This window comes from Suncus etruscus, chromosome 14 (genome assembly GCF_024139225.1).
Source record: "Suncus etruscus isolate mSunEtr1 chromosome 14, mSunEtr1.pri.cur, whole genome shotgun sequence".
Lineage (NCBI taxonomy): Eukaryota > Metazoa > Chordata > Mammalia > Eulipotyphla > Soricidae > Suncus > Suncus etruscus.
Genome location: NC_064861.1, coordinates 67,435,590 through 67,461,428, shown reverse-complemented (window position 1 = coordinate 67,461,428; position 25,839 = coordinate 67,435,590). Strand labels below are relative to the sequence as shown.

Here is a 25,839-nt window from a genome sequence, read left to right as displayed (position 1 = left end):
CGCCCTGGAGTCCCAGACGTGGCCTATGCCAGCTGAGTCTCTTGGTGAGCTTAGGGTGAGGGCTGCAGATCCAACAATGGAAACCTGCGTTTTACAAACGAGAGGATCAACAGCCAACAGCCGAGAGATGGTATTTTTAGTGGCTGTGGTTCTTGGCTCCAAAGATGCAGGTTTCATGGAAAACCAGGCAGAGCTCGTCCCAGCTGCCTGTTTGCAGGGAGTGATCATTATAATGCGATCCTAACGATTCTTCTGAGACGGACCTGGGGAATAGGGCTGCTCCTTAATGGAGACCCCTGGAGTCTCATCTCTGAGGCTGCGTATTTTGGGGTGAGGGGTGTGCCAGCACGTCTTTTTATTTATTTTATTTTTATTTTTTGTTTTTTGGGTCACACCTGGCAGCACTCTGGGGCTACTTCTGGCTCTACACTCAGAAATCGCCCCTGGCAGGCTCGGGGGACCATATGGGATGCCGGGATTCGAACCACCATTCTTCTGCATGCAAGGCAAACACTTTACCTCTATGCTATCTCTCTGGCCCTACCTCTTTTTATTATATTTTTTTAAATCATTGCAGGGCCCATGTTGGTGGTACTGAGCAGCCAGAGATGCTGAGGGTCAAACTCAGGGCTTGTGGGTACAAGATACGTGTCACACCACTGAGTAGCCCCCACCCCACCCCACCCCAATCCCTTCTTCTGGTTCTAAGTTCAGAAGTTCTGAGGGACTCCCCCTTGGGGGTGGAGGGAGACAATGACCATGGGGTAAGGCTGAGGGGGCACTCCTGCTGGAGAAGGCAGGTGACATGATCTTAGAGGGACTGGGGCAGGGATTCCCCACCTCCTTGGACTCTGGCCATTACTTCTGAACCAGCCCTTCGGGTCTCTGGCTCCTCCCTGCAGTGGGGCTGGGCCTGTGTGTGTGTCCTTGTGTTCATGCATCCGGCCTCCATGCAGGCAGCCCCCAGACCCACAGAGATAAAAGGGAGCTGAGACCGGGCCCGGAGAGATAGCACAGCGGCGTTTGCCTTGCAAGCAGCCGATCCAGGACCAAAGGTGGTTGGTTCGAATCCCGGTGTCCCATATGGTCCCCCGTGCCTGCCAGGAGCTATTTCTGAGCAGACAGCCAGGAGTAACCCCTGAGCACCGCCGGGTGTGACCCAAAAAAAAAAAAAAAAAAAAAAAAAAAAAAGGGAGCTGAGACCATCTAAGCTGCCATGAAACCATGTCCTCCCGACCCAGTCCTGCCAGGACAGACACCTGATATCAGGAAGACATCCAGATATCGAACAGAGGGGCCAGAGCAATGGCGCAGTGGTAGGATGTTTGCCTTGCATGTGTCTTACCCAGAACGGACCGTGGTTCGATCCCCTCACGTCCCTTATGGTCCCCTAAGCCAGGAGCGGAGCGATTTCTGAGCAGATAGCCAGGAGTAACCCCTGAGCTTTACTGGGTGTGCCTTCCCCAAAAAGCAAAAAAAAACAGTTATCAAACAGACACCTAGATATCAGTACTGATGGGGTGATGGGTCTGCTCAGTCAAATATTAGGAGCCCCCAAGGAGCAAAGCCTTGGGCTGTGGCTGCAGGTGGCTGAGAAGCAGAAGGCAGGGGTCCTTCCTGTTTCAGATATCCCATCTCCTCTCTCATACTCCCCTTCCTTCCTCTTTCATGTCTCCTCCTCTCCTCATTCTCTCGGCTTCCTTCCCCAGCTCTCCCTCCCCCTTCCTCTCCTCCCCTTCTTAATTCCTCCCCCCCCATCCCTGGTCTCCCCTCCCCTCTCCTGCCCCCAGGATGGAGGAAGATGGCAAAGACTCGCATCTGGGGTGCCCAGTGGGCGGCCTGAGAAACCAATTACCTTCCTGCTGGGGGGGCCCAGTCTCCACAGGGAGAGCTTGAGGGAGAGCTTGAGCAGCCCTGAGCAGCAGAAGGAAGGGGCAGGGCAGAAAGGAAGTGAGGCTGCATGAGGAAGGGGCCAACTGGCAGTCAGGGCCATAGGCAGAGGTGCTGGAGAGGGATGGTGTGGGACTTGGGAGGGCAAAGCTGCTGTTTCCTAGGGAAGTGGCAGCAGGAAGAAGCAGGCAAAGAGCAGGGGCCAAGGAAGAAGCATTTGAAGACAGCAGGGCCTGGCCCCCACACCACCACACCCCACACTGAGGCAGGATGTCTGGCCGGCAAAGGCTTTTTATTTATTTATATTTATTTATTCATTTACTTATTTTTGGTCACACCTGGCAGCATAGGGGTTACTCCTGGCTCTGCACTCAGAAATCACTCCTGGCAGGCTTGGGGGACCATATAGGATGCCAGGAATTGAATTGGGGTCCTTCCTGGGTTGGCTGTGTACAAGGCAAATGCCCTACCATTGTGCTATTGCTATGGCTCCAGGACTTTTTATTTAAAGTCAGTTTTAATTTTTTTATTTTTTGCTTGCTTTTTGGGCCACACCTAGTGGTGTTCAGGGTTACTCCTGGCTCTGTGCTCAGTCAGGAATAATTTCTGACGGACTCGGTACCATACAGGACACCTGGGATTGAACTTGGGTTGACTATCTGCAAGGCCAGAGCCTTCCCCGTTGTACTACTGCTCTGGCCCCAGGAGAAGGTCTTGCACATGGTTCTTGTTACTGCTCCTATTGCTGTACAGCAGCACTGACCCTTCTAGAATGATGGGGTGGCAGGAGGCCTTGCCTAATGGTCACACCAGTCTGGGATAGGAAACTGCTGAGGGCTGTGAGGGGAGACAGATCAATCATGGATGGGTGGACAGTGAGTGCTCCCCGCCCCGCCCCAATGAGACACCCTTTCCCACCCTTCCTGGATCCTGTGAGGGGTCCTTCTCTTGCCCTGTATCCAGAGGTAGATAGATCTCTCCAGTATTCTGCCCCCCGACAGAGGGCAGCTGACCCTTCCTGGGGGTTGATGAGCCCCGTGTATACCCTGACAGTGGGGGTCGGGGGACACGTGCTCGCTCCACCCCCCTTGACTCAGCGGGCACCGCTGGCTGCCAGCTGTGGCCTGGTTTCTAGCCTCATGGATCCTTATTTCTACCCACTTGCTCATTAGCTCTTGACACGTGTGTGTGTGTGTGTGGGGGGGGGGGTTGGGGGGCAGTGGAGGAGTCGGGGAATCGGGTGAGGAACCTCATTGATTTCTTCAATTTTAAAGCCCCCCACCCCGGCCCCTTCAATTCCTCTCAGTAAGCGTTCTGTGCAAGGTCACAGATGCGGGCTCCACAGAGTCCTGGCTCGGCCCTGCCGGCTGCCTCTAAAAGCCAGTTCTTGGCCAAGCGTCAGCAGAGCGAGTGAGAGTGGAAGAAAAACTAGGGCACGTCTGTGCTCCGAGGGGCCATGAGATCCAGGTCCTCCAGACCTGCAGCACAGAAGTTTCTCGGTCACCCACCCAAGCAGGGCGGCTGCCAGTCTCAGGAAGGACTGACTGTGGGTCTGGGACCTGCCTCCCTTCTGGGGGGCTGCCTGAGAGCCTATGTCCCCCAGCTCAGTCACTGCCACTGAGGAAAGGCTTGGGGCACCCCTCAACTGAGTCCTCTTCCAATGCCCGAGATTTGCCATTGAGGCCCAGGGCTACCAGCTGGGATGCATGTGGGGGGATGCTCCCCAGGGTACTGGGTCCCCCTCCATGCCTGATGAGGGGGTGCTGTTGCTCTGGGAGGTAAAGGGACTGCTGGGACAGTGGCTGTCAGTGCTGTGCCCAAGTTGCATATGAAACCCACAGTGGGGTGGGCCCCACTGGGCCTTGGGGCTTTGCTCCAGGCCTACTCTGTCCTCTGGCTGCTGTCACTTCACCTGATGTTGGCCACAGCAGGCCTGAGGGCTGTGCTTGGGAGACTCTGAGCCAGGAGACTGGCTTTGTTTTTCCAGGTGGAGGGAATGCTGATTGTCTGTGCCAGTCCTGGCTAACAGGAGGGCACTGACAGGGTAGGGGGTGCTGAATGGCTGGTGGTAGGTCAGAGCCAGGGTGCCTGCTGCGGGGCTGTGGGGCTGTGACCAGGTTTAACTCTCACACCACAGCCCTCATTCATGCTGCTGAGGGCAGATCTAGCACTTTCTGCAACGTCACTAATCCCTAGGATTAGTCAGGACGGGCCTTTCATGTGAGGAAATAGCTCATGAAGGCAGCCAGGCACTGCCCCAGGGGATCCACAGCTCTCTGCAGGAATGCCACCCCCACCCGCTCCACAAAGTCCTGCTGTGCACCCTAGAACCTGCCCAGCTATGGAGGGAGTTGTTATCCCACAGGAGCCAGTCAGAGCTGCAGGGAGGGTCCTAGTGAGGCTTGAACGAGGCTAAGAGGACACATGTTTGCTCAAGCTCCGGGTCTCTGGTAGGTCCCTGACATAAGGTCGAATGCACAGTAGCAGGGGAGATCAAGGTGTCTGGATCCAGTGGAGTAGGCGGGTGTGTGTGTGTGTGTGTGGTGTGTGTGTGGTGTGTGTGTGTGTGTGTGTGTGTGTGTCCGGGTCTTTGCTAGGTCCCTGACATAAGGTCGAATGCACAGTAGCAGGGGAGATCAAGGTGTCTGGATCCAGTGGAGTAGGGGTGTGTGTGTGTGTGTGTGTAATGATTGTGTGTGTGTGTGTGTGTGTCAGGAATGATTGTGTGTGTGTCAGGAATGATTGTGTGTGTGTGTGTGTCAGGAATGATTGTGTGTGTGTGTCAGGAATGATTGTCCCAGTGTGTGTGTGTGTTTGTGTGTGTGTCAAGAATGATTTTGTGTGTGTGTGTGTGTGTGTGTGAGGAATGATTGTCCCAGAGTAGGCGTGTGTGTGTGTGTGTGTGTGTGTGTGTGTGTGTGTGTGTGTGAGGAATGATTGTCCCAGAATTGGGGAGGGCAGGCAAGAGAGCTCTGGGTGCCCTGGGTCTCCTAAGGCAGTTTAGTTTAAACATCAGCCAGAGTTGGAACAACAGTGCAGCAGGGAGGGCAGTTATCTTGTGTGTGGCTAACCAAGGTTCAATACCTAGCATTCCATAGGGGTCCCCTGAGCTCTACCAGGAGTGAATTCTGAGTGCAGAGCCAGGAGTAAGTTCTGAGCATCACCAGGAGGGCCCAAAACAAAAAAATCAGTCAGAGCTTGTGGTTGCCTGGTGTGCACCTACCAGCATTTCCCTGGTTCCCGAAAACAAACCAAAACAAAACACTTGTCAGACAATAAAAAGTGCTAGGTGTGGTGTCAGGTGCGGGGCCTGCTGCCTTACACCATCTGTCTGGGGGCGCTTGGCTGGGAGATAAGTGTCCAACTCAGGCTCAAGGCTGCGAATTCAATACCAGTAACATCCTACACACTGAGTGCCACACCAGTGACCTGGCACTGTGGATCTCCAGTGCCAGAACCTAAAGTGGGTGACTCTGCTAGTGTTGGGCCCCATGATGATAGAAACTAGGTAGGGAAGAGGTCAGCTGACCACTGTGTGCAAGGGCAAGGGCTGGAATTGGAGCAAGAGGCCCAGTGACAGGCTGGAGGCATACATGTGTATGTGTGACAAAAACCTGTTCTGTGGGCCGGAGAGATAGCATGGAGGTAAGGCGTTTGCCTTTCATGCAGAAGGTCATCGGTTCGAATCCCGGCGTCCCATATGGTCCCCCGTGCCTGCCAGGAGCAATTTCTGAGCACGGAGCCAGGAATAACCCCTGAGCACTGCCGGGTGTGACCCAAACCACAAAAAAAAAAAAAAAAAAAAAAAAAAAAAAAAAAAAAAAAAACCTGTTCTGTGAGAGTGTGCGCAACAGGAGTGTGCCTGGGTAGCAGGATGTGTGTGTATGACAAAATGGGTGTGTAACAGGATGTCTGAATGCAACAGGATGTGAGTGTGTAACAGGATATGTAAGTACATAACAGGATGGATGGGTAACAATATGTATGAGTGTGAATAGGATGTGAGCATATGATAGGATATGGGAGTATAGCAGGATGTGAGTGTAACAAAATGAGTGTGTAGCAAGATGTGTGAATGAACAGGATGAGTGTGTTAACAGGATGAATAAGTGTGTGTAACAGGAGGTGTGAGCGGTGGGTCTGTTCAGCATTTCACTTCACTTCTGCCTGAGGGGGCAGCTGATGGGTGAGTCTTGGGGGTCAACACCAGGAACAGAGGTTTGAGGAGAAGCACTCAAACCCCTCATACTCCAACTCAGACAGGGAAGCAGCTTTCCCACATGGTCCTGGGGTAACTGGGTGGTCCCACAATTGGAGCTGGGATGACCTGCCCAGACTTGGGCTGAGGGGCTGGGGACAATGATAGCAGCAAGTACAAGCCCACTACTTGTGGGAGCAGAAGGGCCAACTTGTCAGGAAACCACTGCCCCACACTTCATGGCCGAGTTTCCGAAGCCCCTGCCTGGGAGACAGTGCCTGTTACATGCACTCAGTCCCTGAAGCTGACACCCCTCCTCCCAAGATCCCCCAAAGCCCAAACATCCTCCCCCCAACAACTTCGGCCTGTGGGTAATGGGTAGCTGATCGGGTCAGCCCTGCACCAGCTGCATGTGACAGAAATCTGTGTGTGTGTGTGTGTGTGTGTGTGAAGAGAGAGAGAAAGAGAGAGAGAAAACTGTGTTTATGTGAGAGATACATGTAAAGAAATTCTAATGTGTATTTATGACAGAAACATGTGCGTGACAGAGATCTTTGTGTCTTTGTGTGTGTGTATACACTGTGTGGCTGACACAGGGGCCTCTAACATACATGGAAGTGACACCAGGAACAGACGAAGTCCTAAGAGGGGTCTGTGCTGTGCTGTGTGAGCTGAAACACTGGCTGCTGTCCTAGGCATTTAGACCCAGTTCTGAGGCTGGAGAGAGTGTGGGGCACTATATAGCAGGGCACTATATGATTCCCCAGCACTGCTAAGAGTAACCTTTGAGTACTGAGCCTGGACTAAGTCCTGAGTACCACTGAGTATAGTCCATAACAGAAAACAAAAACAAATGAAATTCCTCAGTTTTTAAACTTGGGGCTCTGGGACCAGAACGACAGCACAACAGGGAGAACATTTGCCTTGTACTCAGCCAACCTGAGTTCAATCTCCAGCACCCCATATGGTCCCCTGAGCCTACTCAGTTGGTTTCCTGAATGCAGAGCCAGGAATGAGCCCTGAGCACTGCTGGGTGTGACCCAAAACTAATAAAACAGAACAGAACCCCAAACTCCAGGCACTCAGGGTGCTTGTTTGCCCCTCAGGAGGGGAGGGTGGTAGGGCCTGACAAGGGGCAGTGCCTCTCATGGCAGGGCAACTGTGGTTGCCCAGGCCACGGTACCGGTTTCCCAGCAGCCATGGGTCAAACATGAAGGCTTCCGAGTGCGGCAGCTGCGGCTACAGAAACCTCCGACCGAGGTCTGGTCTCTGGGCAACAACCCGACGACCAGCTCTAGTCCTGAACACTAATAAAGTGCTGCTGGGGGTCAGGTCCTAGGGGGGGCTGCTGGGCATCTCCACAGCACTGCTCCAAGCCAGGGGAAGTGTGGCTTCCTGCCAGCACACCAACTGCCATCCAGGAGGTTCTGTGAACCCCTAAAGCTCCCAGACTTCTGGGGGGTTCCTCATCTAGGGCTTCTTCCCAGTTCCCGCAGCCCATTGGAATGGACCTACCCGGTATGTTTGCCTGCTCTGCAGAAGGAAATCATCACTCTTGTGAGGGAGTGTGCCTGGGGTCCCCCACCTTGGGTATAGGAGGGTGGAAGGTGCTGGGACAGCAGGCGGGAGGGGGCTCTGAGGAACTCAGGGTCAGTGACTCCACCCCTACCAGAACCCGAGGCCGGTCAGCGGAGCTGGTGTTGCAATCTCTGCTGCCCCATCCAGGGAGCTGCCAAGGCCAGGGAGAAAATGCTGGGAAACCCATCGGAGCCTCAGAGCAGGTTGTAGCCATGGAAGAGGAAGCAGGAGCCCCTGGAAGCTTCTTCCTTGGGGTGTGTGTGTGTGTGTGTTGGTGTGTGTGCCTTCATCCTGCATGTCCCATGGGGGCCCATCGGTGAGGTAGTCCAGGGAAACTCGCCAGGGCAGCTGAATTTTCTTTGGGGCCATGGACACAGCCCATGAAAAGGCACCAGGCAGCACCTGTACAAGCCTCAGTAAAGTTCCCCCAAGTGGATGTGCTGGCTTGAGGGCAGCTTGGAACCCACCAAACTCATAGCACAGGGCTACTCTCATGTCAGCACCCTGTATCAGTCAAAGATATTGGGGCCTTGCTAAATGTCACCTCTTCATCCATCCGCAGGTAAAGTGGTATATAGGGACCCGAAAAGGGGAGTGAATTCCTGGGGCTGGGGCCCGAGGACAGGGGTGCAGGCTGTATTCCCCCACCCCGGCCAGCTGGCCTGGCCTCATGGGAGTACCAGGATGGTAAAGGGCATCTCCAGGGACACGGCCTGAGGGGGGAGGCTCAGGGCTAGTAACCAAAACCATTGCCCACTTCCCCTAGGCAGTTAATCAGCGTTGTCTTCCCTGATCCCCAACTTGGACCTGACTCTCACAGAAGACTAGGATGTTGGAGGCACAGACACAGGGGTTAAAGGGGAACCAGAAGGAGCCAGAAGCCTTATCATGGGGCTGGGAAGAGAGAAGGGTGTGCTGTGTCATGTTACACTACACAGCCTCAGACCCTATCTGCTGGGAGAGGCCAGGCTGGGCAGGGTCCTGAGTTCCCAGCCGGCCCCTGGCAAGTCAGGAGAGGAAGCAGCTGACAGGCCGGCCATGGGCCAGGGGCCTTTCTGGCCAGGCAGGCGCGTCCTGGCCTCGGAGCCGCCCGCACAGAAGCCAGCCTTGTACACGCTGCAGCTGCTGGCTTCCGCTGGCCCCCCTACAGCCCTGCTCCCCTCTCCTCGAAGAGGCTGGTCCCTGCCCCCCCGCCCGCTGGGGAGAAGGGCAGTGGTTCAGGCAAACAAGTCCAGTGCTGTTCACTGTTCGCTGTTCTGTTTGGTGGCCACGCTGGCAGGAAGGCTGGGCAGGGGCGGAGGAAGGGAAGGTACAGACCCACCAGGGCAGGCTGCTGGGGGCTCTGCTGGGACAGAAGGTCCAATTCTCTCTCCCTCTCTGTGCTCCCCACCGCCTGGACCACTGTGGGGGGCCGGGACTAGGAGGCAGAACAGCTCCCCTTTATTGCGCTGCTGGGGCTTATGTAACCCTCTGCAGAGTGATGGCCTGTGAGTGAGCTAGTGAGACAGCTCAGGGCTGCGGGAATCCCCTTGCTCCCCCATCCAGCTGTGAGGAAGGGGGGCCTGGAAGGCCTGTACAGTCCCCAGGAGGGTGGGGCTCTGCCCACGCTCCCCTTTCTCCTTCACACACGGGGCTGGTAGGAGTTGGGCTGACACACTACTGGCCTCTTCAGCATATGTCTAGACAGTTCTGTCCCCCAGAGAATCGCCTTCTGAATCTGATGGGAGGCCTGGCTGGAGCCTGCCTGGGTCCCACAGCCCAGGGGAAGGGCCTGGGAAAGCCTGGATGAAGTGTGTGTGTGTGTGTGTGTGGGGGGGGGCATGACTCCCAGATCCCTGCGCTGCTTGTCTCTCAGGACTCTGACACTCCAGAGAACCTGACCCTGAACTCTGGCCCTGCCTATAATCAGCTTGGTCCCTTCTTAGGGGATGAGAGGGAATTCTCTTCTGCCCCTAGTTTGTGCCTCTCAAAGCAGAAAACAGGGTAGGGGAGAGGAGAGGAGAGGAGAGGAGAGGAGAGGAGGGAGAAGAGGGGAGGGGAGGGGAGGGAAGAAGAGTAGAAGCAAGGGAAGGAGGGAGAAGAGGGAAGAGAAGGAAGGGGAGGGAGCAAGACTGGCCTGGTGAACAGCTGGGAGGCTGTGTTGTGGCTCAGGGGCTGAGATGAAGTCCAGGACCAGCAGACATAGCTTACATGGTTTGGGGGTCACATGGGGGGAGGGATCCCTAAGACCCAAAAGTGACCCGATGGGGTCTATGAGGGGCAAAAGCTAGGGGGACAGTGAGCTGTGGCCAGGCCAGGGATACTAGCGGCCCAGTCGTGGGGTCTGTAGGGCACCTCTAGGGCTGAGGGGTGACAAAGGGCAGGGGGCGAGTGCTGGGCATGAGGTTCCTCCGCTTCCTGAGACTGCAGAGTGGTGAGGTAGTGGGACCACCACCCCAATCCTACCAGTGCCTGAGGCCCAAGCCCTGGGGGTGCACAGAGACACCAGCCCTCCTTCACAGAGGACAAGAGCTTTGAGTTCTGGTGTTTCTCTCCTCCCTCCAAACACATGCTGTAGGGGTTGGGGCCTGAAACCTACAGCAGTCTTCTGCTGAGTAGGCCACTCGGTGTCAACGATTCTCCCTCCTGGACCCTACCCCCATCACATGGTCAGTGCCTTAGCCTCCCCATCCCTCCCCTTATCACAGATCCCATAAGAACAGAAGAGCCGGGGCCGGAGAGATAGCATGGAGGTAAGGCGTTTGCCTTTCATGCAGAAGGTCATCGGTTCGAATCCCGGCGTCCCATATGGTCCCCCGTGCCTGCCAGGAGCAATTTCTGAGCACGGAGCCAGGAATAACCCCTGAGCACTGCCGGGTGTGACCCAAAAACCACAAAGAAAAAAAAAAAAAAAAAAAAAAAAAGAACAGAAGAGCCACAAACACCAGAGCAGAACCTTCCAGAACAGTAACTGCACAGTCAGCACTCAGGAAGGAGCCAGTGAATTGATGAATTAACGAATGAATGAGCACATAAATGCCATCGCCATCTGACCAATGGGTGGGGTCTAGATCCTTCTAGAACAGTCTCTTCAACAACTTTTCCAGGACCTCAGCAGGACAGTGGCTGCTCCCTGGGTCCCACCTGGGGGATCCAAAGGGGCCTGAGGTGCCAGGCTCAACTATTCTGCTGTTATGACTGAACCTTTTGCTGCACCTCACCTCAGCTTCCTCAGTGGGCTTCCCAACACCCCCATTCCCCATCCTGTTCTCCTTGAAACACTGTAGGAACCGGCCTCAGGGCCCTGTCCAGGAATGCATGGCGGTGGTGAGGGCTGTGGGTAAAGACCCCCACAAGGCATCAGTCAGAGCCTGCAGCCATCTTCCCCACTCACCTTCCACTCCAGCAGATTCTCTACTTCCTTCTGGTGGGCCCCTCTCGGGGATCACTCTTCTGACATTCCCAGGCTGGCTTGGGCACCCTGCCCAGCTCCTGGGACTAGAACAGTCTTGCCTGCTTCCCTGGAAGCTTGAGGAACCTGTCACCCCAGTCTCCAACTGCACTGGTGTGGGTGGGTAGGGGGATCCTAGCCTCTCCCTGCCCTGTGTTGAGGACCCTGGAGGAACAGCTCCCCACTGAGATGCTGTTGGGCTGTGGGTTACTTTCTTGAGCAGGCCCATGGCCAGACCCTACTGGTGAGGAGAGTGTGGTGTACCCCAAGACCCGCCCATATCTGGGAGGGGTCTTGGGAACCGGATAGTAGGTGTAACTTTACCTGCAAGCCCCTCCCATTCCTGGGAGGGGTTTGGAAAAAGGTAGATAAGGCTGGGACCAAGGGAATTCGGCCCTTTTGGCTCTTTGGCCTTTTTGCCGTTTCTCTCTTGGCCCGGCTTGGCTTCCTGGCTTTTGGATCTTTGGGCCGCATGGAGCCCAAAGGGAAGATGGCTAACAGGAGATAAGATGCAGGGCTAGCAAAATATAGCTGAATGCTTAAAAGGTTGACATAGGCCACACACCTGTGGTGGCTAGGGCATAAATAAAGATGATTCTTCCTGATGGCTGCGTGTGAGTGAGTGATTTCACCTGGGCCTGGGACCCGGCCGGCTGCATGGAGGTTGCAGAGCCATTCTCTACTTCCTTCTGGTGGGCCCCTCTCGGGGATCACTCTTCTGACATTCCCAGGCTGGCTTGGGCACCCTGCCCAGCTCCTGGGACTAGAACAGTCTTGCCTGCTTCCCTGGAAGCTTGAGGAACCTGTCACCCCAGTCTCCAACTGCACTGGTGTGGGTGGGTAGGGGGATCCTAGCCTCTCCCTGTCCTGTGTTGAGGACCCTGGAGGAACAGCTCCCCACTGAGATGCTGTTGGGCTGTGGGTTACTTTCTTGAGCAGGCCCATGGCCAGACCCTACTGGTGAGGAGAGTGTGGTGTACCCCAAGACCCGCCCATATCTGGGAGGGGTCTTGGGAACCGGATAGTAGGTGTAACTTTACCTGCAAGCCCCTCCCATTCCTGGGAGGGGTTTGGAAAAAGGTAGATAAGGCTGGGACCAAGGGAATTCGGCCCTTTTGGCTCTTTGGCCTTTTTGCCGTTTCTCTCTTGGCCCGGCTTGGCTTCCTGGCTTTTGGATCTTTGGGCCGCATGGAGCCCAAAGGGAAGATGGCTAACAGGAGATAAGATGCAGGGCTAGCAAAATATAGCTGAATGCTTAAAAGGTTGACATAGGCCACACACCTGTGGTGGCTAGGGCATAAATAAAGATGATTCTTCCTGATGGCTGCGTGTGAGTGATTTCACCTGGGCCTGAAATTCGCCAGCTGGATGGGGATGAAGCCACGTGGCTGGGGCCTAAGCACAAAGGCCTCCATCCATCGCCATCCAGCACCATCGTTATTTATTTAATACAACAGAGAGCTCGTGACACAGGGCTACAAGTATGTCCATGGTGCTGGCCACTTCGTACCTGCTTCGCTACTACCAGATTGAGCTTTAGCTCCACAGGACAAGAGTCATACGAAGGGGAGAGAACAGAATTCACCATGTGATGTAGAGGGAATCGTGTGTCCCCTGCAGAAACTGGGGCTACCCCCTCCATGGTAGCGCCCTCATCTCCCTCTCCCCCTTTCCCCGTCCCGGCACTATGGGACTGACCTGATGATGAAAGCGCCTCTTGCCTCCAGGAGCTTCCGTTCGCTGCTGAATCTTTTGAGAAGGTTAATCATGAACTTGTAGAAGTAGGAGTTCATGGTGGGTGTGGAAGGAGAAGATTCTAAGCCTTTGGAACCTGCAGATGAAGGGACAGGGGTTTACTCTGAGTTCTGGGAGGGGTGCCTCAGAGTAGAAATAAATGTAAATGCTCAAACAGTAGTAGTGGTGATGGTGGTGTGTGTGTGTACAGTAGTAGTGGTGATGGTGGTGTGTGTGTGTGTGTGTGTGTGTGTGTGTGTGTGTGAGAGAGAGAGAGAGAGAGAGAGAGAGAGAGAGAGAGAGAGAGAGAGAGGAGAGAGAGAACATAAAATCAGGAAATACACAGGAAATGTGATTCTACTGTAACTCTCACCCCACCCAGATGACCTTCCCTGGCCTCCACGGGGACCTCCAACCCACAGTGGGCATGTGGCAGTTTCCCAGAGAACACTGGCTAGCCCTAAGCAAGGTGCTCTCATTAATGTCCTAAATAGTTTCCTCTCAGCCAATGAAGTACACATGAGGAGATGTATAGATAGAGACACAGGCTGCGGGAGGAGAGATGGAGGAGCCCTGGGCACTGAGATCAGACATTCTGCCTCTGTGGCAGGAGTGATAGTACTGCAGGAAGGGTGCTTGCCTTGACGTGGCCAACCCAGGTTTGATCAATGGCACCACATACGATCCTCTGGGCACCAGCAGGAATGAGTCTGAAGCACTGCTGGGTGTGGCTCCCAAACACAAACCAAACCAAACCAAATAAAAAAGTATCCTTGGGGGCCGGAGAGATAGCACAGCGGTAAGGCGGTTGCCTTACATGCGGAAGGTCGCTGGTTCAAATCCCGGCATCCCATATGGTCCCCCGAGCCTGCCGGGGGTGATTTCTGAGCGTAGAGCCAGGAATAACCCCTGAGCATTGCTGGGTGTGACCCAAAAACCAAAAAAAAAAAAAAAAAAAAAAAAGTATCCTTGATGAAGACCAACGCCAAGATCCTCAACAAAGGGACTGGAGAGATAGTGAAGCAGTAGGGCGTTTGCCTTAGACGCTGAAGGACAGTGGTTCGAATCCTGGCATCTCATATGGTCCCCCGAGCCTGCCAGGAGCGATTTGAGCGTAGAGTCAGGAATAATTCCTGAGCGCAGCCTGGTGTGACCCAAAAACCAAGATCCTCAACAAAATCTTAGTGAACTAATTCCACAATATATAAAAAAGAATCATATACCACAATCAATGTGGAATTCCATTCCAAGAGTATAAGAATGGTTCAATAGGGGCCGGAGAGATAACATAAAGGTAGTGCATTTGCCTTGCACGCAGAAGGGCGGTGGTTCGAATCCGGGCATCCCATATGGTCCCCGAAGCTTGCCAAGAGCAATTTCTGAGTATAGAGCAAGGAGTGACCCCTGAGTGCTGCCGGGTGTGACCCCCCCCCCCAAAAATATGCACAAGTCAATTGATGGAACACACCATATCAACAAAAGTGAAGGTAAACACATGATAAGGGGCTTCAGAGATAGTATAACAAGAAAGGCGCTTGTGGGTTTGATCTGAGGCACCATATAATGGTCCCCCAAACTGCATTCAGAGTGATCCCTGAACATAGACAGAGCAAGCCCAGAGCACCATGAGGTATGGTGCAAAAATGAAACAAAACAAAACAAAAATTTATAGGATCATATAAAAAGAAGCAGAGAAGTGCTTTTGACAAGATTCAACATCTCATGATAAAATCTCTCAAGATAGAGAAAGAATGAACTTGACGACTGTAAAGGCCACTTTTAACAAACTCACAGCTGTGGGAAATAGGAAATCTTCGTTCCCAAGGATCAGGCACAGGGCAAGGTCAGGCACCTTCTCTGCTATTATTCAATCTGGTCTGAAAGGCCTTGTCATAGCAACCAGGCCAGAGAAACACATGCAGGGACCCATCTGGAGAGAAGTTGTCAAACTCTTGATACTTGTAGACATGATGATCCACTGAATCGAACTGTGTCCCCACACAAGAGGGACCTGTGTCATGGAACCATTTTGCACCCCACTTCCTGACAGCCCCTAGCACCCTGTGCCTTCCTGCCTGTGTTCGCTCCATCCTGCCCCATTTCCAGGCCGAAAGGCCACTCAGGCTCCAAGGCCAGCCAAAGGAGGGAATGACAGTAGAGAGGCCCTCCTAGGGCAGAAGGAGATCTGGCACCTGTGTGGCCCAATCCTGCCATCACCCCACATGCTGAGTGTGCTCTGGGGCCACAGGAAGTGAGCAAGCCCTGGCACATGGCACTCAGCTAGAAGCCCCTCCAGCTGCCTTGCCTCCTTCCTGCAGGGCTGGAGCTGGGCCCAGCTTGGGGTCCTTGGTTCTGCGGCAGGTGGGAAGGAAGTACTAGGCTGAGTGCTGAAGCTTTGCAGGAGTCTGTCAGTCTGTGGTTCCCTTGACCACAGGCCTGGGCCCTGTTTCCTTGCTGGTAAAGGGGGGCACCAACATTCCTATTCAATGACAATGAGTGACACATGGGGTTGAGGCTGGCCCCTGAGACCCCCCCAGCTGGTGGAGTGGGGTCTGTGTGGGGAGCCGGCACCCCACACTGCAGAATTCTGGCTCTGAGGCTGAAGTGGGGGGCTGGGGGCAGTGGGAGTGTCAAGTGGGAGATGCTCACCACCTGGGATGTTTCACGTCTTTGCCAGGACAAGGGGACAGTGGGCCTACACCCCCACCCCAGTGTTCAGGGAGGGAACCTGCCTCTCCATACCCCAGCCTATACCCCCACCCCAGTGTTCAGGGAGGGAACCTGCCTCTCCATACCCCACTGTCCCCTCAGCCTTCACACTCCCAGCACAGAAGCTGGGCTGAAGGTAACCTATGGGAAGCCACAGAAGGTGGTCCCTGTCCTTGGGGTGCCTGGGCTGCCAGAAGCTTCCACAGACAAGGTCAGAAGTGGAGGGCTTCTCTGGGTATAGGCCCAGGGCTGGCAGGGGCTTCAGGAGCCTGAGATACCTCTTCCTGGAGGTACCAGGGAGGACAGTGGGGGGGACATGTACAACATCCACAAGCTGTTTTGCCTTAGTTCACATGCAGGTTGGCTTGAGATGGAATGAGGGAGAGTAACAGGAGGGGAGGAAGGAACAGGGAGGAGAGGAAGGGATTGAGGGGGAGGGGGAGAGGTAGAGGTGAGCACAGGGTATGGATGCTCATCTCTGCTCAGTCCTTGCTTGCTGTGGACTGGGGTGTATGGAGCCCCCAGCAACCACTTTCCCTGCCCCCACCACATCCGCTGGCCTATGGGGCTGGGAAAATCCTTCCTCAGCTGCTCCGATAAAAGCTTCCTCTGCTGAGCTTGGCCGGCTCCATGCCTCGGTCTCTGAGGAACGGGGCATCTGCACCCCCAGGTGGGGCTGGCCCACAACTGAATAGACCTCCTAACTCATTCAGGGGGAGGAAAAAGGGGGCGGGGGCCCACCTGGCCTGGGGTCTCCCTGCCAAAGCTACTACTAGCCTCAGGGCCTGGACTAGTGGCCCCAGCAGGATTTCCGTTGCCGGCCAGCAAAGGGCAGCCAGATGCTGGGAGTGCAGGGCCGGCCCCCACATGTGCCTAAGTGAACCCTGATGTGGCGACATGAGAACCCGGCTGCGTCAGGCTGGAGCTCAGAGACTGTGACGCGAAGCAGCCCCTTGGCAGGCTAAAAATAGCTCCGGCCTCGCACACAACCAAGTCACAGTTCAGCAGAACCAGATGTGCCGGCTTGTAGCCCAGTCCCAGCCTGGCCCGCGGGGTCCTGCTTCCCCACCCTTTCACAGGATCCCCTGCTCCCGTCCTGTTTCCCCCATCACTACCACCCCAGGGCAAGTGAAGGAGGAGCAGGGTGTAGGTGGCCACCCAGGAAGTGTCCCTTGGAAGGACTGGGGTAATGGCTGTGGAGCCAGGAGGGAGAGGACCCAGGGGAGGGCGGGATCTAGGAGGAGTCAGGGTGTGGGAGTGTGCGCTGAGGGGGTAATGTCCTTTCCTAGGGGCATCCCCCTCTGGAGCCCTGGAGCCTGGGCTGGGAACAAGGGCAAGAGAAGTGAGTCCCTATCTGGGGCCTGGTTTCCGGGGTCCTTCTCTGTCCAGCCAACTGCACTTCCCAAACCTATGAGGGGGAGCAAGGCATGGGCCAGGTACTCCCTCCTCCAGGGGAGAAGCCCAGCTTCAGCAGGAAGGGGTCCGGAGGGAGGATGCAGACCACCCAAACTCGGAGCCTGAATGTGACTTCCCGCAGGACCCCCTTCTAGAATGGCCAAGGCGGGGTTGCACCCTCAGTCTCTGGCCACCGGGTGTCGTCTTGACCTCTGACAGTTGGGGACCCTGGAACCCAGTGATAGCTTGGGACAGGTATGGTTCCCGCAGCCCAGGTGCCTTTCCCAGAGGGTGTTTTCTCCCAAGTGGATGGCTCTTCCATTGACCCAGGATTCTGCTGACAGACCCAGGGTGGTCCAGGAGGGAGCTCAGAGGCTGCTTGTGTCTCTCAGAGGAAGAGAGGAGCTGTGGGCTGTGGGTATTGGGGGGAGGCCAAAGCTCTCACATGGGGGATCTGCCTCTCAAGGCTCTTGGTGAGGGGTGCTGGAGGGAGGGGCTCCCCTTCTGGCTGTCCACCTCCCAGCTCTGGTTCCGCCCACTCTCCCACCCTCCACTTCTGCCCCCACATCCTGGAGATTTCAGGTTGACCTCCCAAGTACTGAGTCAGGGGCACAGGATAGAATCTGGACTTGCGGGAGAGCATGTGGTGTGGGAATGTTGCTGACTGTGGCCTCCTAGTGACAGGACTCTGGGAGACCTTCTTCCTGCCTGATGCTTAGGGAGAGTGCATGTGGCACCAGTGTCTCTTTGGGGTAATGCTGGGGCATGGACCAGGCCCGAGGAGGCCCCTGGAGCAGTTGTCCCAGGACTGTGTACCCCATCTAGTTGGCTCTGTGTCCATGGAGGAGCTGTTCAGGGACCTGGATCCAAAGTTGGTATGGTTCAAGAGTTGGGGGAACCCTAGGGACCCCCCCCCCCCCAGGACATGTGGGCATGTTTCAACCACGTGCACTGCTTGGGGGTCCAAACATGAGGTCTGGGGGTGCTTTGAGGGGGAGTGGGTGCACCTGCAGCCACGCTGCCCAGAAACAGGCAGTTGGGCTGGTCCTTGGGCTGCCTGCCATGGAGCCGCTATTTTTAGCTCGTCGGCAGAAAGGATAAGACTGGCATGTCCTACACCTGCAGGACCTGAGGTGCCTCGGCTGCTTCCAGGATGGGGTAGAAGAGGAGACTTTTGGGCCGGGGTCCCATCTGGGGGTGGGTCTGGTGAAGCTCATGGGGTCCGGGGGTGGCTGCAGGACACTCACCGGGGGGCTGCAGGCCCACCCTGCTGGCCATGGGCACCTGGAGCTCCGAGTGGCCAACCCGTAGGTCAGGGCCGTCCAGGGGGGCTGCATCATCTGTCTGGCCAGCAGGGGAGGAAGCGATTTCTGCTAGCACCTCCAGATCCTTCAGGATCACCTGGGGGAGAAGAGCAGAGCATGAGGCCTTGCCACACAGCTTGGGGGTATGAAAGCTAAGCTAGGGCCATTCCAGGGTTTGCGAAGATGAAGGAACATTCTGGAGTCAGACTATGGGGCTGGCATGCTGGGTGGCCTGCTGATGGGGCGCAGGTCCTCAAGGGTGAAATCTGACTCTAGGCAGGCAAAGCTTGGACTTTCTCCTCAGAGCAAAAGGTCAGTGCCATCTTCGTGCCAGCCTGCCCCTTCCATCTGTTCCAGCCCCCTTCCCTGTCTCCCCCTCAGTACCTTGAGCCCCTGATGGGCTGCAGGTAATCAGTGGTGCACCTGTCCCTCGAGCTTGGCAGAATGACCTGCTGGCACCCTCACACTACAAAGCAGATTCTGAGTGGGAGGCACCTACAGGGTTCCCTGAGGGCCAGTAGCAGCCTGGTCAAGGGACGCACTGCCTACCTTGATTAATCAGGGAGCCAAGGGTACTGGGGAAACAGGTGGGGGGCTCATCTATAGGCCAACAGGGAGTCCAGAAGCTTGGCTACCCTGTCCAAGTTAAAGCCAGGATTCATTCCCATGGCACCCCGACCCCTGAGAGGCCGAACCCTGACAAGACCCAATAAGTGAGGGCTGCAATGAGGTGAGGCCACACATAGCTCAGCGATGCCACTGATGTGACATGTTCCCAAAGGCAGGTCTAGGGGGGTACAGCATCTGGGTTGGGGGTGCTGGGGAGGAGCCCAGTGCCTGGTATATGCCAGGCAGGGGATCCTGGGCTGAAAGGGGAAATGCACCCATGGAAGGAAAGGAAGGTGCAGAGCACTTTCTTGTCTAACTGTCCTGCATGTCTCTGGGGAGGTTCCCGTTCATCCCTCCAACTCAGTTTGTTTTTGTTTTTGTTTTTGTGCCACACCCGGCGATGCTCAGGGGTTACTCCTGGCTGCCTGCTCAGAAATAGCTCCTGGCAGGCACGAGGACCATATGGGACACCGGGATTCGAACCAACCGTTACCTTTGGTCCTGGATCGGCTGAAATGCCGCTGTGCTATCTCTCCGGGTCCCAACTCAGTTTTCTTATTGGTTACATTTCACAAGTTCTCCTATAGCTAGCTGGAGTATAGAACTTCTGTCAGGTGGTGTGAGCATGTACTTTCTCCCAGTCTGTGGGGTGACATTTCCAGCCTATCAACCTTTTTTTTTTTTGGTTTTTGGGTCACACACAGTGGTGTTCAGGAATTGCTTCTGGCTCTGTGCTTAGAAGTCGCTCCTGGCAGGCATGAGCGACCACATGGGATACTGGGATTCGAGCCACTGTCTGCTCGAATCAGCTTCGTGCAAGGCAAACGCCCTACTGCTGTGCTATCTCACCCTTTCTTTTGAGGATACAGTGCATACACACAATGGCACACTGCGCGATTAAGTGAAAAACTTGGCCACTGGCTACCACAAGGCTGGATCTTGTGCCACAGATCATGCTGAGTGAAGTTAGTCAGGAGAAGGATAGAGACAGATAAAATCTCTCTGTCTCTCTTTTCCTCACTACTAAAGACATCAGGGCCTGAGAACTGGTCTCCAGCATTGAGGTCACGATGGGCAGGAGGGAGATGGACACTGGTTAAGTTCACATGAAGGCTGCAGTGTTGGGACAACTGCATGTATGTAACCCTGTTAGCTATGCTTTACATCATGATAAAAATGGTGCCAGCACCACTATGTAAAAATAAAAACAGGAGCGGAACTATAGAAAGCACAGCGGGTAGGTAGGGTGCTTGTCTTGCACGTGGCTGACCAGGGGTGGATCATTGGCATCCTATAAGGTTCCCTGAGCACTGCTAGGAGTGATCCCTGAGTGCAGAGCCAGGAAAAATGGGTGTAGCCCCCCAAAAAAGAGGACACAGTGATATTACAGTGGGTAAGGTGCTTGCATATGGCTGACCTGGGTTCAATCCCTGGCATCCTATATGGTCCGCTAAGCACAACCATGAATAATTCTTCACTGTAGAGTTGGATGTGACTCCCCAAAAGAAAACAGAAAATAGGGCCCGGAGAGATAGCACAGCGGCGTTTGCCTTGCAAACAGCCGATCCAGGACCAAAGGTGGTTGGTTCGAATCCCGGTGTCCCATATGGTCTCCCGTGCCTGCCAGGAGCTATTTCTGAGCAGACATCCAGGAGTAACCCCTGAGCACTGCCGGGTGTGACCCAAAAACAAAACAAACAAACAAACAAACAAAAAGAAACAAAAAAATCTTCTAAAAAGAAATCAAGGGCTGGAGTAATAGCACAGAGGTAGAGTGGCAGAGCATTCGCCTTGCATGTGGCTGACCCGGGATGGACCCGGTTTGATCCCTGGCATACCACATGGTTCCCCAAGCCTGCCAAGAGTGATTTTTTTTGGCTATACCCGGTAATGCCCAGGGTTTAATCCTGACTATGTGCTCAGAAATCGCTCCCAGCTTGGGGGATTATATGAAATGCTGGGGGATTGAAACACGGTCCCTAGACTAGTGTCGGCAAGGCAGATGCCTTACCGCTCTGTGCCACCACTCTGGCCCCCATTTTTTTTTTTGGGTCACACCCTGGCAGTGCTCAGGGTTACTCCTGGCTCTATGCTCAGAAATTGCTCCTGGCAGGCTCAGGGGACCATATGGAATGCTGGGATTTGAACCACCAACCTTCTGCATGAAAGGCAAATGCCTTACCTCCATGCTATCTCTCCAGCCGCTCAAGATCAAATTTTTTTTTTTTGGGCAACATCCGGAGGTACTCAGGGGCTACTCCTGGCTATCTGCTCAGAAATAGCTCCTGGCAGGCACGGGGACCATATGGGACGCCAGGATCCGAACCAACCACCTTAGGTTCTGGATCGGCTGCTTGCATGGCAAACACTGCTATGCTATCTCTTTGGCCTCAAGAGCAATTTCTGAGTGCAGAGCAAGGAGTAACCCCTGAATGCTGCTGTTTTGGGCCCCCCCCAAACAAATAAAGGAATCCTGGCCTAAGAGTACAGGGGTTAAGTGGTTAAGGTTCTTTCTTGGCTTGCATGTGGCTGTGCCCATTGGATTACGGCATATGGTCCCAAGTACCAGGGGTGACTCCTGGAACAGAGCCAGGGAGGCTACATTGGGTGTGACCCCAAATTTCAAAAAAGGGGGAAACCCACAGAATGAATCAAGCCAAAATCTTACACAGGCACCCCTAACAGCGACCTAACATGATGCTTTGCTGTGCTTATGAGGTGCAAGAACTCTACCTCTCCCTCATACCGGGCACAGTTCACAGCTTGACTCCTGAAAGAGCGGACAGGGTACTGTAGTAGCAGCCTCTGGCGCCTGCCTAGATACCTAGGCATGCCCTACCTCCTCCAGACATGCCCTGGGCTGGATCCTGATCCATAGGGCCCACCTCACTCCCCACTGGGTCTTCCCTGGCCTAGCTGCAGGGGTGATGCTGCCTTCACTTGCCCAATTGCCCTTCCTGGTCACCTGCTCTAGGTACAGGGAGCATGTCACAGGCAGCTCCAAGCCACGGAGGCTGCACCAGGCTTTATTGTCAGAGTTTTGCTGAGGCTAGTGCAAGAAAGCTGGGGCAGAGGAGGGGCAAGGCCTGAGTTTGACCAAAGGGGGTCTTGCTAGACATGGAACTTCAGCATCTGTCCGTGGCCTAGGCGGGGGTTTGCCCCAAGACCATGGGAACTCTAGGTAGGCTTGGTGGGAGCTGTGGCTTTGGGCTGGGTAGGAAGGGCCTCTGAGGGGATGTGACCCATGCCCCGCCAGACAGCACAGTCTTGTTTTACATTTGGGTTTCTCTCATGTACTGTGCAAATTTAGGCCATATCCAGTGCAACTGCACAACAAAAAGTGGAAAGGGGCCTGCCATGCTGATGCATCAGACACACACACACACACACACACACACACACACACACACACACACACCATTCTTTCTGTATATGGCACATGTGTGCAGCAGACAAGACTGAGACAACAGAGACACACACTTCCTGTGCAGGGTACGCACTTGCACAGGCACATACTTCCTGTGAAGCAGGAGGGAGGTTGGCTGAAGTGAGGCTAACACTAGTTGAAGAAGAGACCATAGAGGTAGGGGTCCCCCAGCGCAGCCACTGCCCTCCCCAGCTGCCTGCAAATCCCCCCTCCCCCCATCTGCCCAGGCTTGGATGAGGGCCCTGGGCTTGATTCCTGGTCTAGCGAGAGGAGGGGTTGGAGCTGGACATAGTTTTTTTTTTTTGTTTGTTTTTGGGCCACACCCGGCAGTGCTCAGGGGTTACTCCTGACTGTCTGCTCAGAAATAGCTCCTGGCAGGCACGGGGGACCATATGGGACACCGGGATTCGAACCAACCACCTTTGGTCCTGGATCGGCTGCTTGCAAGGCAAACGCCGCTGTGCTATCTCTCCGGGCCCATGGAGCTGGACATAGTTTATAGTGTCGCTGCTAGGCCAAGGTTTCCGTGTCTCATCTGTGGGGCTTGGAGACCCCATACCTGTTAGAAAATTCTGGGACAAGGCCCCGGTGATCTCAGTGTGCTTTGGGGACACCCTGCGCAGGCCCAGAGCACCATGTGGGGTGCCTGCCTTGGGACGGACAGTCCCTCTCTAATGGGACGCAGATCTTTGCTTCAGAGGAAGCAGAGGAAACGACAGTGATTAGTATGCGCGTCACAGCATTTTGCAAAATGAATCTAAAACACTCGCGCTTTCTTTCTGAGCGAGAGAAAGAAGCAGGGTAGAGGGAGGCAATATTCTGCAGGCGCAGGAGGGCCTGTCACCACGGCAACGGGCTGCGGTGGGGAAGGAGCATGGGGCATCCTGCCTGGGTCGGGGCCATCTCCGGTGGCCCAGTGTGGGGGTGTGACAGCCCCAGAGCAGCGTGTCACTGGGCCACCACACTCTCCCTGCACTGTTAACTCTCCGTCCCTGCATTCCTCCATTCGGGCACTCTAGGCCTACTGGCTGCACCAGGGCAAGCCCCTAGGCTGGGGAGGGGTGTCCAGGTCTCAGGAAATCCCCAGCGGGCACCACATGCTGCTGTGCCTGGAGGCTGGTCCAGTGGAGTTCTGCCAAGAACTTCAGTGGCCTGAGAGGCCCCAAGTGGCCGCCCGCCTCCCCGCCCTGGTCTCTAAGAAGTTGGGCCCAGAGCCACAGGCGGCCACTCTGGACAGGGAGCTCTGTGGGGCCTGCGCAGCTTCACCTTTTTGGGAGTAAGACTTCCTGGGGGTGTCTGAATGCTGCCACTGCCCTCCCCAGGGATGCTGGAACATCTGCTTCCTTCTCCAGGTCCAGGGAGGGGTCTGGCTTGCCTCGAGACCACAGTGCTCTGAGGGAGCCAAGCTCTGGCCCTGGCGGGGTCCCCTGAGCAGCAGACAGAGGCTACAGTACATTAACCAGAATTTAGGCACAGTCTGGGCCAGGTTGGGCTGGGCCAGGCTGAGCGGCCAGGGCGGGGGTGGGGGTGGGTGTCCCTCGGTTACCAGGAATGGGGTCACTGCAGACATGGGCTCTGAAGACATCAGGAGGAGCACGTCACTGGGAAGAGCCGCGATTGTAGCTGTTTCCTCAGACATGAAGCGTATCTGGGGCGCCGGTGCCCTTGGGGATCAGGACTGGCTGGTTCTGTTTTCTCAGGGTCACACCTGGCAGTGCTGGGGGCTCCTCCTACTCCCAGAACCAGGCTGAGAGGGGCTGCTCCTGCTGTCTTGAACCAGGGCGGAGAACCTGTGCCCAGCCCTTTGCAGTCTCTCCAGCCTGGACACTTCCAGTCCCTTCTTCATGCCAAGTCCTGGCAGTTTAGAAGGTTCCAGTAATCATTGCTGAGGGTGGAAAGCCAGCCCAGAGACTAGGGTGTCCCCCCAACCTTTCCAGCCCTGCCAGTCCCTGCTTAAGGGCTCACTCAGACTTGTAACCCCGAGGGCCTGGCTGCACTAATTGCACTGAGAGCCAGGCACTAGGAGGGTACCCAGGGGAGGGCTGCCAGGAGTGGGACACATGGCTCAGGGCACCCGAGTAGGTTACACACACCCAGCTTCCTTCTGATCCCTACACCCCAACCCAACAATATCCGCTGCTGAACCCTGTGCCTTGGGGATGTGCTCTTGGCTGTCGCAGGGATGTGACAATAGCCCCTCCCTCAGCATCCCTCAGGGGCCCTGAGAGCCCAGGAGCGGTGTCAGGCGCTGATGGGAGTCATGCCGGGTTCTAAATGGGGCTGCACCCTCATCCTCACATACCCCCAGAGAGGCCTCTAGCTGTTGGGGAGACCTGCCCAAGTCCCAGTTCCCACTGCTAGAGTTGAGACAGAAGGTTGGGGCACCAGGTCCTTCTTGCCATCTGGATCTTAAAAACATCACTGTTCTATGTTCGCCTTGCATGCCAACATGGTCCTTCTGGTCAATGCCTGCCAATCTGTAAGGACAGCACAGCCAGAAGGTTCCCTTCTCAATTTTCTGACCAGTGCACACACGCTCAGGCTCACTCACAGGCGCTCAGACACAGCCATATATACTCAGGCTCACAGACACTCAGGTTCACTCACACACTCATAGATGGTCGGTCACCCACCGCCTGGGAGCTCCTGTCCCTGCAGGATGATGCAGACTCTGTCGCTTCTGTCCTTACTGAGACCTATCTCACAGATTTGGAGGATAGAAAAGACCTCATGTGCAAGAGGCCCTGCAGAGTACCCCTAAGGTGGCCCCAATACCACCCTGCAGGTCTACAAGCCCTGCTGAGTCAGGGAGAGGAGAGTTTTGGAGGGCCAGGAAAAGGGAAAGAGGATGCAATGTGTGTATGGGCAGGAGGGGTCAAGGGCAGACTCCCAGAGCATCTGTTTTGGATTTTTCTAGAAATGCAGAGGTCCATGTGTGCGGCTCTGGGCCTATGTGAGGAGCCCTGAGTAATGGTCTGCCATATCCCTGCCGTGTGGTGGATGCGGGCATAGGGCCCAAATCTGTTGGAGACCTAGGAGGGAGTTCAGAGGTGCTGGTGGGGCACAGCAGGGCCCTACCTGCTGGCAGGGCTGGGGGACAGGGTGCAGCAGACAGTCCCAGCTATCTTCTCTCTCATTTAGGGCCACCCCTGACAAGAGTAACTTGTGGTGACCCCAACAGAGTAAACCCAGAGAGTCTGACTTCATGTTGGAAATCAGTGGTGTCCTGAGGCCTTTCCACCCCACATGGGTCCTACCAGGGCCAGGAAAGGCAGAGATCAGAGCAGACTAGACTGCTTCTCCACCCCGGCATGAAGCGGGGGCCCCCTGCACCTGGGTACCCACCCCTCTGAGGTGATTCCACAGGGCACCAGCCAGCAGAATGGAGGGGGGAAAGGGGCGGCTGAAGACCTACCTCGTCTGACTCATCTGACAGCGTGTGCAGCAAAATGGGGAAGAGACTGTCCGTGTGCCGGAACATCTGGAGGGGCAAAGAGGCGGTGCCATGAGGTGATCGATGGGGTCCCTCCCAACCTCACCAGGGTTTCTCCAGAACTGGCAGGTC

At 55.4% G+C, this 25,839-nt stretch overlaps 1 protein-coding gene across 1 annotated transcript in view; it reads right to left on the bottom strand.

The window, feature by feature from the left end:
• VAC14 (VAC14 component of PIKFYVE complex) overlaps positions 1 to 25,839 on the bottom strand; it is a 60,187-nt gene that overhangs the window by 11,661 nt on the left and 22,687 nt on the right. The window contains exons 12-14 of the mRNA XM_049786354.1: positions 25,690 to 25,755; positions 18,182 to 18,335; positions 12,795 to 12,927 (exon numbers count right to left, since the gene is read on the bottom strand). Coding sequence (XP_049642311.1) covers positions 12,795 to 12,927; positions 18,182 to 18,335; positions 25,690 to 25,755 — 353 coding nt within the window. The remainder of the gene's footprint in view (positions 1 to 12,794; positions 12,928 to 18,181; positions 18,336 to 25,689; positions 25,756 to 25,839) is intronic.